We start from the raw sequence: 13,860 nt of genomic DNA on the forward strand, positions 1-13,860 counted from the left end.
ACACCAAGAAAGTTATATACTCTGAGAGATGTGCCACGAAGTAAGAATATGTCACAGCAATTAATTTTAGCATGGGAGCTGAGATCACCTAATATGGAATTATGAGTTCTGGCTGAATACCCTTTAATCCAACCATACTCATGTGGTTAATGACCTTGCAATTGTTTGAAAATGATGTTGGAGGAGAGTGCACCCTCGAGCTCTTCCAGATAGATCTGCTTCACTGTAGCTCCTCATTTTCTTTTAAAGATGGGGGACAGACTGGGGTAATTACAGTACTTTAAGCTTAAATTCACAAGAATCTGTTCACAAACTATATAAACTGTGTTCTAAAGACTCGCTACTGTGAGATAAGACATTTAATTAGTCTACAAAATGCCTAGTTAAAAAATTTTTTTTAAGTTCAGGTTTATGAATGATTTATCTCCATGTGCGTGCCCGATGCTCTCAGAGGTCACGGAAGGGCATTGAAGCCATCAGCTGGAGCTGAATCCAGGTCCTCTGAACTGAGTGGTCTGTTAACCACTGAGCCCCTTCTCCAGCCCCATTTATTTATTTCTTATTATTTTTAAAATTTAAAAATGTATTTGTAGCTGAGTGAAAAGATACATCGCTGTGCTTAGATCCAAGTAAATTTAGTTTTTACATGGATTCAGTGTTGAATAATTTCCTACGATGTTCTAGAAAGCCTATAACAAGTTGCTGTTTTCTTTTTCTTTTCTTTTTTATAAAAGATTTATTTATTTATTTATTTATTTATTTAACGTGTGTGAGTGCACTGTAACTGACTTTCAGACACACCAGAAAAGGGCATCAGATGCCATTACAGATGGCTGTGAGCCACCATGTGGTTGCAGGGATTTGAACTCAGGGCTTTTGGAAGAGCAGTCAGTTATCTTAACCGCTGAGCCACCTCTCCAGCCCAAATTACTGTTTTCAATTCAAGAAAATGAACTCTTCTTTCCCATAGGTTCATACTGTTTACTGATCCACCTTAAGACGTAATCTAGCTACCTTTAATCCCAGTACTTGGGAGGTAGAGGCAGGTAGATCTTTGTGAGTTCAAGGCCAGATTGCAGAGTGGTCTACAAAGTGAGTTCCAGAATAGCCAGAGTTGTTACACAGAGAAACCTTGTCTTGAAAGCAGAAAACAAAACAAACAAACAACAACAACAACAACAAAACAAACAAAAAAAAAGAGTAATTTCAGCTAAGCATAATAGCTTTAATAGCAGTAGTTGAGTTGAGTTGAGGCCATCCTGGTCTATATAGTGAGTTCCAGGATAGCCAAGACTACACAGTGAGATCCTGTCACAGACAATCTAGCAAGTCTAAGGTATTTGACAAGCAAAGGATGTGGACAAATAAAGAATTTCCCAATATGTATGTCTCTTCATCACTTTTAGAAGAAATGCCGATGCTAGGTTTTCAGCTGCTGGAGGGGAACAAAATCTGTTTCACCTTCTCTGTCTTTTGACCTTGAAAGTGACTTTGCTTTCCACTAAAATCAAGCCATATTCTTCCTACAGCTATGATAAATTCATAGTTCCCAGGAGAACTTTATGATGAAAAAACCAAATAAACAAAACGTAATTTCGAGCTTTACAAAGGTTCCCACTGCTACTGAGACTGTAATGCTGCCAACATCTGCAGTGCCACCAATGCCACCACGTGGTACCCGTGAGTACTGACATCACTGATCAAATCCTAGCCAAGGCCCCACACAGATATCAGACCAATTCTTTAAAAGCTGAATTAATAACACTCACAGCTATGCCATCTAACTTCCACATGGCCAGTAAACATACCAGAAAATCAGAAAGAAAAGTAATCGGACCACTACTGCAGTGGCTTTTCCTACAGGAAGGAATGTAAAACTTAAGACAATTCTACTATAGGTATAGGTGCTCAAATGCACCAGGGAGGACAAAGCCAGACAGGTTACCACGTTTATCTCTTTACATCAAGAATCCTTTTTCCAAAAGGGCCTCAAATGGCGTAACACAGCTCAGTTAATAAGCTAGTATTTTTCAGCGCTAAAGAACTTCGTCATTACTGCCCTCAAGTCAAAGTTCAGATTCCTAGATAAACCATTCCAAAGTCTGAGGACAGCTTGATCCTATCTGTTATTGACGCCCAGCATTTCCCATCAGCCCAGCTTTCTAGAGACACTAGACTGCTCAGTGGCGGTCCCTATGCATTCAGGCCATCTGTATCTTTGCCTCAGTTCCCACATCCCCTCTTTTCCCATTTGGTAATCTTTTCTAATCTTTCAAAGCCCAGCAATACCTGTCTATCAGGACAGCAGTGTGCCTCATTACGTGGCTCAGGCTGCCAAAGCATCACTACATTCAGGGGAACACACAACTTCCCTGATGGGAGGAGGAATCCTTGTTGATTTTGTGTTCTTTTTGTTTTGAAGAGCGGTCTATGTATCCTCGGCTAGCTTCAAAGTTGAGATTCCCCTGTCTAAGCTTCCCTCACACTGGGAATGCCAAGGTCATGGGCGTACAAGGTATGCAACCCTAAGTCCCGTACCACTGCCCATCACAGAGGAACTTCACAGCCAGTGTTTAATATGAAAATGGACAAATGAATTAAATCTTTGAGTTACAAAATGGGGGGGGGGGAGGTAGGAGGGTTGGCAAGATGGTTCAGTGTGAAAAGGTACTTGCCACCAAGCCTAATGACATGAGGTTAATCCTTAGGTCCTACATAGTGGGTGGGAGGAGACAATCTTGCACCTTCACTGCACACACACCCACACTACACATATACTATACACACACCATGAGCATCACAAAGTATATCAGTGATTCCACATGAGGCACTCTGTATCATCTCTTACCCTTCAGTTCTATATGAACATAGGGAAAGTCCATTGCAATCATTTTGCTTGTCCGTGCAACTCAACATCAAAGCTACCTGTCTTGAATAGATACTTGATATAAAAACACTTAAAACAATGAATCCTGATCAAATAATGAGCATCTTTCTGGGAATAGGATCAGAGACCCAAGAAACAACACAGTAGTGTATTGAATGTCAGATTTAATACAGTATGGCTAAGACAGATGGAATAAAAAGCTGAAACTTAAAAAACAAGCAGCTAAGGGACAGAATTAGGTGACAGACATATTGACAGAGCCCCAAATAAATCCAGAAAGGACCATGAGAAGATTTAAGTCTTTTAATCAATTTTTGTCTTATTTTGTTAAGACAAGGTGTCACTTTGTAGGCCTGGCTGGCCTGGCATTCACCATGTAAACCAGCCTGGCCCGGAACTCAGAGATCCACCTGCCTCTGCCACTGGGGTGCTGGAACCAACAGGGGATGCTGTCTTTGGTGACAACAAAGTGACCTTAGTAATACTAAGAATTCCCAGTTTCATTTAGTTTTGTACTTTTTAAGAAGAGAAGACGGGGGGACTGGTGAGATGGCTCAGTGGGTAAGAGCACCCGACTGCTCTTCCGAAGGTCAGGAGTTCAAATCCCAGCAACCACATGGTGGCTCACAACCATCCGTAACGAGATCTGACTCCCTCTTCTGGAGTGTCTGAAGACAGCTACAGTGTACTTACATATAATCAATAAATAAATCTTAAAAAAAAAAAAAAAAAAAAAAAAAAGAAGACAGCTGGAGAGATGGCTTAGCAGTTAAGAGCACTGACTGTTCCTCCAGAGGTCCTGAGTTCAAATCCCAGCAACCACATGGTGGCTCACAACCATCTGATTATCTTCTGGAGCGTCTGAAGACAGCTATAGTGTACTTACATATAATAAAATAAAATCTTTAAAAAAAAAAAAGAAGGGGAAGAAAAGTCACTCGTATGCTGCAGCTAAAAGCACATTTATGCTTTAAGAGAAACAGAAGCTATAGCAAGATGATTCAAACCACACCACGGGACCAGTGAGTCAGCTCACTTGCCACCACAGGAGGACCTGATTTGATCCTCAGCACTGCCGCACAGACTGTGTCACCTGACCTCCACACATTTACCCTGGTGGCATATCCACATACATACATACAAATATGTATGTTAAAAAAAAGAAGCCGGGCGTGGCAGCGCATGCCTTTAATCCCAGTGCTCGGGAGGCAGAGGCAGGCTGATTCGGATTTCTGAGTTCGAGGCCAGCCTGGTCTACAAAGTGAGTTCCAGGACAGCCAGGGCTACACAGAGAAACCCTGTCTCAAAAAACAAAACCAAAAAAAAAAAAAAAAAAAAAAAAAAAAAACAAAACCAAAAAAAAGTATCGCTATTTTAATTCAGAGAAAATAAGCCAATTAACTGAGATCACATGGTCAGGCACAGAGAGTCTGACCAATACTTGCTCCAGACTTGCTGTACACTCTGCCTAGGACTCTGTAGAGGAATACAGGATGGGGAACCCTCAGAAGTTGCCCAGCTAGTGAAAGATAAACACAGGAAAGAAATACCTAGACAAATCTAAGGTTTGAAATGCAAGTTTAGGAATTTTTTTTCTTTTTAATCAAAAAGAAAGTTAGGCGATAAACCTAGGATCTGGCTGTGAGAATGATGTTTTTCCCAAGAGCCTGTCCTGCCTCGAGTGCAGGAGCACTCACGTCATCTGTGGGAGTTACCAGGTGCAGGAATGAATACCCTGGCCATTCGTTTCCAAGTAGAAAGATACTAACAAGCAACTAGATAATAAAAGACAAAAATTAAAAGAAATAATACAGTGAAAGGTAAGATGGCCTCTAGTGGAAAGAATCCTGTAGGCTTCAGTTTGGTTCAGAGAATAAACATATCCCTTTGATACAATAGTGCTTTCATATAATTTTGCTATAAGGCAAGTAGGATTTTTAGATCTGGCTGGGGTTCTACAGTTAAAAGGTAGTGAGTTCCACCCAGATGCTTTAGAAGTGTCCCTTAAGGAAACAAAGGACCATGTATGAGCACGTAGGTTTACACTATCCAGAGGACATCACAAACGCGTGCCTGCTTCTTACCTGAGTGGTTAAAATATCACTCTGCGAGCAGTCTTCAGAAAGGTTTGTTTCACTCTCGTATCCGGATGCCTCTTCACATAAAATGACAACACAATCAGAGACTCAGATGTAAAACTGGACCGCGAACCCTGCAGCCTCAGTGCCTGTTCCTCCCCTTGTATAGCTTCTACTTCTCCCTCATGTCACATAATTGGCTACATTTGGGACACTGGATTTCCTTTCAGAACTCCCACAATAGGCTGGGTGAGGTAATGAATGTATTTAATCCCAGATTTTGGGAGGCAGAGGCTGGCAGATCTCTGTTCCAGGCTAGTCAGAGCTACATAGACAAACTGTCTAAAACCAAAACCAAAACCAAAGCCCAAACAAATCAGAAAAATTCTGCAATAAAAAGTAGAATCAAGTCTACTGAAAATTAGGTTACTCAAGCTCATGCCCCCAGGCATTCTGGCTGCATGACAGCATTAAAATATTTTATTTTTAATCATGTGTATGTCTGTGTGGGCTACTTATACACTAATGCAGGAGACACCGGGGGGAGCCACCTGAAATGGGTGCTGGGAATTCAACTTGGTCTTAGATAGAGCACCACTTTATTTTTTTAATGTGCATTTGTGTTTTACCTGCATGTATAAGTGTGAGGGTAATGGGTTCCCCTGGAATTGAAGTGACCAAAAAAATGTGAGCTGCCACATGGATGCTAGGATTTGAACCTACATCCTCTGGAAGAGCAGCCAGTGCTCTTAACAGCTGAGCCATCTCTCCAGCCTTTCCCCAACCCCCAAAGTACCTACTCTTAACCACCCGAAATCTCTCTAGCCCCAAGAAGGAGATTTGACTGTGTATGTTCAGCCCACTTCTGTAGACTGGGGCAAATAAACCAACAAAACTACCTGAATCTGGGATTATACTATCCTCTTCTTGGTCATTATCCTCTTCTAGGCAAGTTGCCATTTCCTCGTTATCTGAAATCAATTCCTTGTCACTTAGGAAAGCTTCCTCATTCCCACACTGGTGACTCCTCTGTTTGGAAGGTGGAATAAAATTGGAATCCTGGGAGTTTGCATTTGCAGTTGACCCTTGGGCAGCACTGTGCTGTGAAGAGAACATGCTGCCAGAGCATCTTGGATCCTCACTAAACTGATGCTCCTGAGATGCCTCTATCATGATCACCTCATTATTGCAGTCACTGCTGCTACCCTTCCATGGTGCTTGGGTCCCCTCCGCTTTCTCTGGCATACGCTGTGTCACAGCACTGCTGCATCTGGTAAGCTCAGGTGTGTTGCTTATTCTGCTCAGTAAGTGTTGGAAGCAGGGAAGATCTTCATCCTCAGTGGAGTCGCTCTCTTCTGACGATTCTAATTTCCTAGACGCTCTGTGGAGACTCTGAGACTTCGATGCATGGGTTACAGGACTAGGGCTCCTACTGGACTCCCTTCTCAGGATGCTTCCGTTAAAGACAGCAGATCTCTCCATTATGTCACCTTCACCAAAGCTAGTATGTCCCTGTATTTCAACATCATCCAGCAGGTCATCAGGTGTCTCAGAGCAAACCTGAAAAACCTTACCACTCATAGATTGCTCAAGATGGTCTGAGAATAGACATGGAGAGAAGTCTGCACAGACAGCCTCACCCTCCTGCTTTTTTATTTCAAGATACTTATCACTTACAGGAACACTTTGCTGACAGACACCAGGCTGCATACTATCTAATGGAGGCACAGTGTTCACCTTAGGCCCTCTGTTTCTACCTAGTTGTCCTGGGAAGGAGTCACCAGTGGAACATACTTCATGAATACTGCCCGAGCCGGCTTCTTGACAAGCATTTCCTCTGTTATTCAGGCTAACTGTGTGCACTGTACTCTGAAGAATGTTCTCATTTCCCACCGCCATCTCAGTTGATGATGTATGTCTCTCAAATCGTCCCTCTGTCAGAGGTTTCCTATTGTCAGTTTTTATAGATGACCTGATGGGAGAAACTGATTGTTTAAAATGTGAGTTTTGTGAAATTCCTGATTTACCTGTGGCGCTGAGTCCATTCTCCCCGCTTCTGTAATGAGATGATGGACAAAGCCTACAACCTCTATCACACATTGTATCAGCAGCTAGCTTACCTTCTTGACAGGGCACAGGTAAGCCCACTGTGGCCGCAACTGCTTGTACGTGACTGATTTCAAATTCTTCCTGTCCCTGACGTTCTTTTTGTTTACCTTTAGCTGTCACCTTTGGACTCAGTTCCTTTGAGGGCACAGAGTGAGCACAGTCCTTTTGGGGACTTCTAGGTTTTGAAAATAAAGCAAATGACTGACGCTTTGAAACTTGAAATGTATTCTGCAAATACTGAGTATCAAGTTCACTGTCTTCCATTTCTACTTTCTCCTGACTGAGGTTAAGCGCGTGTCTCAAGGGGGGCTTGAGACCCTCTGTGCCACTCCCAGCATTGTTAGAGCCATGGACGAGTTCCTTGGGGTTTTCGCTTGCTACAAACTGAGTCATACACTGAGCGGATCCTGTTCTTGCATATCTGACAGTGTGAGCGTCCAGGACTGAGACACTGTTCTGAGTGTCGTAGTCAGTGTCAGATACCAAGGATACGCTGGTGCTCTCCTCAGATCGGTCAGTGGTTTTGCCACTGGGCTCTCCTCCTAGGACCCGATCCCCGAGTTCTTTGGCACTGTCAGACATTTGGCGTGTTTCAAGTTGCTCTGTTCCTGTTCTCTGAGGGCTGGGATTGACAGGCCCTTGAGATTTTCTAGGACTTGAACAGCTAGTTAATAAACCAGCTTTGTTCATTAATTTCTCTTCTGGGAAAGCATCGCTGGCACGTCTCTTCCTTATGTGTTCATTTGGCTCGTTCTTCTTGGCATCCGCTGCAGGTTCAGTGTCTTCGATGAGTTGAGGCTCTCTAAGGTGCCCGGCTGGCTGTTGGTTGGAATGGTTTTTCTTTGTTTCTTCACTGCTACCACAACTATCGATTTGAAGCTCAGCACAAGTAGGTGGGCTTGGATTTCTACTGATTGGTTCAAGTGGAAGAGCACACCTGATAGAAGACTTCCTCCTCAGCCTATTTTTCTTAGGTGCTTTTGAACTGTGGACGTTTAATTCTACCTCCAAATCACTTACACTGTTGCTTATAGATTTGGCTCCTGCTGTGGAAGCAGGTTCCTTTCTCAATGATTCAGTTGGATGAGCGCTTTTCTCTTTCTGGAGATTACTACCTGCTATTTTGTTCTCCTGACAGTTACTGGTAGTACTCACTGCTTGCTCATTTGGCTCCATTAGGTCAGTTCCCTGATTTATGTTGTCAGGAGTCCTTTGAACACCTGCTGAATCTGCTTTCTTGATGAAGTCCTCAGGTTGAAGGGATGTACTTCTCTTACGTTTTAATTTATTTGTGAAGGGCTGCTCTTGTGTTATCTGTGGTTCTGTAATAAATGTGCCTATAATTTCAGTCACATGGTTCAGGTGAGGGCGGCTTCCCTTTCTCTGATAGGATTTCCCAAATATTTTATCACTGATATTATCCTCTACTGGTTTGGAGAAGTCTCTTCCACTTTTACACATTAAAGTATGATGGGGGTCGGGGGTTACTAAGTCTGTTTTCCTTGAAGAACTAAAACCCCCATCCACTTCGTTTGAAACTTCCAACACAACAGCTGCTTCAGCATTTGACTCGTGCCTCCTGGCAGATGCGCTGTCAGAAGTTAACATTTCACCAGTTCTGGAAAACCACTCATTAACTTTCTGAACGCTGCTATTTAGTGTTATCCAAGGAACATCGGTGGTAGCTCCAGAATTCTCAGGGCACAGACTTTGCGGGTGAGTCCACTTCTCTCTATCACTAAGGGAGTCAGCGTTTGGACCTACCTTTTCCCCAGTGCTGGGAACCTGCCTGTCGTTACATGTTCCTTTACTTGCAGCCCATCTGCTCTGCTGGCTCACTGCTATGCCAGGCTGTTTGCTTTTATTACAGAATTCAGCCTTTTCTGCATTCATTCTGTCTTCAATGAGCAATAAACTGCTGGTCTCAGGCTGTAATGAGCTGGCATGAGCATCTGTGCCACATGGCTCCACACACACATTTGAAATAGAAATACTCTGACATTTTTCTGGATGCCTTTCAGTTGCATGATTCTCAGTAGGGTTTAAATCATCACTGCATTGATGATGTTCAATGTTTCTTATGCCCTCAGAAAACTCACAAGCAGCTGAAATACACAAAATAAGAAGGTTCTTTAAAATGGAATTATCACGAGAAACTACATACCAGATACAACTGGGGAGTAAAAACCAATCCACTAACCTTATTTATTTACCTTTTAAATTTTAGATGTTCTTAAAAAAAAAAATAAGGGTCTATGTGTTTTGGCTTACATCCAAGTATGTGCACCACAGGCACGCCTGGTGCGCAAAGAAGAGAAAAGAGGGCTGCAGATCTCCTGGAACTCGAGTTTTGGATGCTTACAAACTACCCAGTGTGGGTCCTGGGAATCAAACCCAGGTCTTCTGCAAGAGGAACAAGTTCTCTTCACTGCTTTGCCAGTTCTCCAGCCCCAGTCCACTGGCGTTTTTTATTTCTTTGTTTGTTGGAGGTAGGGTTTCTCTGTGTAGCCCTGTCTGTCTGAGAAATCTATGAGCCCAGGCTAGCTTTGAACTCACAGAGATTCACCTGCCTATGCCTCCAAAGTGCTGGGATTAAAGGCTTCCATCACCACTAACTGGTTTCCAGTGGCTTCTTTAGAGGAGCTAAAATCATAAACTACCAAATATACTGAAGATCTAGCTCATACAATCCTATTGTGCAGATTAAGATATTTTCTCAAACACAGGAATTAGAGCACATATCTTATTTCCCTAGTCTCTTTCTTTCTTTCTTTAAGATTTATTTATTAATTATATGTGAGTACACTGTAACTGTCTTCAGTCACTCCAGAAGAGGATGTCAGATTTCATTATGGATGGTTGTGAGCCACCATGTGGTTGTGGGATTTGAACTTAGGACCTTCGGAAGAGCAGTCGGTGCTCTTAACCTCTGAGCCATCTCACCAGCCCCCATAGTCTCTTAAGATTGAAATAAAAGCAGATTAGTTCCAGCTTGGAAGGCTTAAACAAAAGTATGGTTAAATTGCTCTGGGTTACATAGAACTCTTAAAAAAAAAATCATTGGCAGCTTTAGTTACACAAGATATTACTATAACCACCCCAGTCTAGTACTACTCACTATCTCACAATGGCAGCTGAAGAAAAAATAATGGCATTATAATTCCTTAAAAAAATGATTTATTTATTTTATGTATGAAACACTGGAAGAGGGCATTGAACCCCATTACAGACAGTCATGAACCACCATGTGGTTGCTGGGAATTGAACTCAGGATCTCTGGAAATGGAGTCAGTGCTCTTAACCACTGAGCCATCTCTCCAGCCCCCGACATTTTAATTCTTTAAAAAGATGTTGTGAATGATAAATGATAAATAAATTTGGCAAATGGCCTTCAGATGATGGGAATAATGGAACGGCATCACTCCACTGCCCCTTAGTGTCATTATGTCAGGAAGGCCTGACTTACCCTCTTCTGCAGAGTGCAGCTTGCCTTCATCTCCAGCTTCTTGAGGGGCGGTCTGTAACAATTCCTGGTCTCTCACACTAAAGGGGAAAAGACAACCCCTAATAAGAAATTCTATGCTCAGTCAAATGTGCAAGATCAATTATGTTCGTGTCTCTAGGTAGGGCTGGAACAACTGAGCTGACTGACTCACCTTCTGACATCTGTTCTCCAAGGACAGTCACTAAGGTCAGAGTAGTGTAGAATGTTGCTTTCTAGATATGCAAACACACACACAGACACTCACACACACAGACACAGACACACACACACTCACATACTCTTGCAAGCATGCTCACAGACCATTGATAAAGAAGGGGTTAAAAGACTCTTAAGAGGGCTGGAGAGATGGCTCAGTGGTTAAGAGCACCGACTGCTCTTCTGAAGGCCCTGAGTTCAAATCCCAGCAACCACATGGTGGCTCACAATCATCTGTAATGATAACTGAATCTCTTCTGGGGTGTCTGAAGACAGCTACAGTGTACTTACATATAATAAATAAATAAACCTTAAAAAAAAGAGGTTCACACCACATTAAAAAAAAAAAAAAAAGATTCTAAGAACCGTAAGTTGGAAAGACCAGAGCAAAACAGTGTCTATTGGACATGACAGAGGCACTGTACATGAGCTCATAGCAATTTTGGTTTACACAACATCTGTACATGATCAAGCCTATCAACATTCTAGCAGAGAGAGGGGAGGGGCTCATGAGCCACACCCCTAACTAAGGAGCTATGGACAACTGATAGATTCTGAGGGAGAGACAGTTTCCTTCGAGGTTGTGGGGGCCTTTAGAGCAACAACCTATAAGCACACTCAGTGGATGGTCCAACACCTTGGAGTAATGAAGAAATGGTTCAGGGTTAAGAACATGGGTTAATTTCCCAGAGGACCTGGGTTTGATCCCAGCAAACACATGGTGGCTCACAACCACCTCTAATGAGATCAGACCTCCGCTTCTTGTGCATCTGAAGATAACTACAGTGTAATTATGTATAATAATAAACAAATTTTGGGCTGAAGTGTGCAAGGACTGAGCAAGCGGGGCCGAGCAGAGCGAGCAGAGGTCCTAAATTCAATTTCCAACAACCACATGAAAGGCTCACAACCATTTGAACAGCTACAGTGTACTCATATACATAAACTAAACTAAATAAAAGATGTTTGGGTCAGGCATAGTGGTGGATGCCTTTGGTGACTTGAAAAGCAGCAGACGATTTCTGAGACTTAGAGGTCTACATAGTGAGTTCCTGGACAGCCAGGGCTCTATAGACAGACCCCACCCCAAAATAAGTAATTATTACCATATATGAGAAACTCAGAGAACAACGATCTGGCAGAAACAAGTGCATGCTGACTTCCACTGTTATCTAAAACTCGTTTGGCATTAAAAAAGTATTCGGGGCTGGAGAGATGGCTCAGTGGTTAAGAAGACTGACTGCTCTTCCAGAGGTCCTGAGTTCAATTCCCAGCAACCACATGGTGGCTCATAACCATCTGTAATGGGATGTACTGGTGTGTCTGAAGACAGAGAAGTGTACTCATATACATAAAGTAAATAAATAATAAAAAAACCCAACAAACAAACAAAAAAAGTATCCAACAAACAAACAAAAAAAGATTTCCCAGAAAATAAAGTAGATAAAACTAAATGGTCCTTAAGGTTTTTTCTAATACTATGATCTAAATCTAGGCTCCTCAATACTAATTAGATATGACAATAGCTTCACAGACAAAGGCTCTCTTTGACTCACCTGCAATCACCTGGCTTAGTTACTGTCTCTTCAGAAGAATCAGAGTCTAGAAAAAAACAAAGAAAATAAAACCCAAAAATCAGTCAAGATTATTAAGGCTCAAACAAAACCAAAACAAACAACCCAAAACAAACCAAAAAAACCCTGCTTTTTGTAAAACATATAATAGTTCATCCAGAAATATTTATTATATTTATAATTAATACCCACTATGTAGCAGGTACAGACACATGTGGCAATACAGAGAAGTGGCCGAAAGCACAGGCCCCAAAGCCAGCTTCCTATGTCCAAATTCTTAACTTCTTTGTAAGTTAATTTTCTCATCACCTCAGGACTGACATTTTAGATAAGGTATAAAAAAACTACAATAGCACCTATATTCTAATCAAGTGCTCCTGAATATTAGCCGATAACGTTTGCACTACTCCTAGTAATCCATAATTACTTGTATGTGCATGCATGTGCAGTGTAGATGTCAGAGAACAGCTTGTTGGAGCTGATTTCCCTCCTTCCACCCTGTAGATTGTAGGGATTGAATTTAGGTGACAAGTACCTCACCAACTAAGATATCTCCCCAGTCTCTGGGATATTTTTATAGATCTGCTGTTGATGGAGACAGATGGTAGTCTGGAACTCAAAACACCACCATTCTTCCCAATTTGATTATTTACTATTATGATGATGGTGATGGTGGTAGTGGTGGTGGCAATGATGGTGATGACGATGATTTTGGGCTAGGGTTCTCTGTGTATCCCTGGTTGACCTCAAACTCACTGAGGATTCTCCTACTTTAGCCTCTTAGATGCTGGGATGACAAATGTGCTAAGATAGAGAAGCCTGTCTGAGCTCTCAGTCTTTTTGGCCAGCTTGAGATTGAACACAGAGCTTGTAGAATTTATCCCAGATCCTTCTAAATTCTATGGCAACCAAACATTTTTTTTTCTATTATGACTAAGTTTTTCCCAAAATTCACTTAAACCCATAACCAGACATTTTTCCTTTTGTTCCTTTTATAAAGTAAGATTCTTCAAGATGTAAAGTTTTAACTTTTACAAAATCTATAATTCATGATAGAACCCATAAAATTATTTCATCTTCACTTACCAAAACTCCATGCAACACATACACATCTATGAGAAAACTCTAAGCCAAACAATCTAGCAAGTATCATTTCCAACTTAATAAAACCTGAGCCCCTTACCTAGTTCAATGTAGACAGATTTCTTTCGAGGTTGGGTCTGCCTGTTTTTCTTCACTGATCTCACGATTCCAAGGTTAGACAGCTGGACACCTAGGCTGTCCTTCTGTCAAACAGTAAAGAATGCCTACGGTTTACTTTGTGAAATATTTTTTCAGATTTATTTTTCCAAAACTAATTATAATCACTAGAAGGCCAGCAACATAAAATGTATTTTTGAGAAGGATAAATGATAAGAGGAGGAATCTGAAGGGGAGGCTACAAAGGAGGCACAGAGGTAGCAAGGGCGGGAACAGAGGGAAAGAACTATGAACAATCTCACTTGAAAATGT

General features: G+C 41.9%; 1 protein-coding gene across 5 annotated transcripts in view; it reads right to left on the reverse strand.

Moving 5' to 3' along the window:
• The window catches only part of Brca1 (breast cancer 1, early onset), a 63,195-nt gene that overhangs the window by 28,700 nt on the left and 20,635 nt on the right, over positions 1 to 13,860 (reverse strand). For 3 of the 5 annotated variants that reach the window (NM_009764.3, XM_030245495.1, XM_017314233.2), the window contains exons 7-11: positions 13,532 to 13,634; positions 12,331 to 12,376; positions 10,541 to 10,617; positions 5,865 to 9,179; positions 4,972 to 5,042 (exon numbers count right to left, since the gene is read on the reverse strand). In NM_009764.3, the coding sequence (NP_033894.3) occupies positions 4,972 to 5,042; positions 5,865 to 9,179; positions 10,541 to 10,617; positions 12,331 to 12,376; positions 13,532 to 13,634 (3,612 nt within the window). The remainder of the gene's footprint in view (positions 1 to 4,971; positions 5,043 to 5,864; positions 9,180 to 10,540; positions 10,618 to 12,330; positions 12,377 to 13,531; positions 13,635 to 13,860) is intronic. The other 2 variants (XM_006532064.4, XM_006532068.3) reach the window with 2 other exon arrangements.

This window comes from Mus musculus, chromosome 11 (genome assembly GCF_000001635.26).
Source record: "Mus musculus strain C57BL/6J chromosome 11, GRCm38.p6 C57BL/6J".
In the NCBI taxonomy this organism is placed as follows: domain Eukaryota; kingdom Metazoa; phylum Chordata; class Mammalia; order Rodentia; family Muridae; genus Mus; species Mus musculus.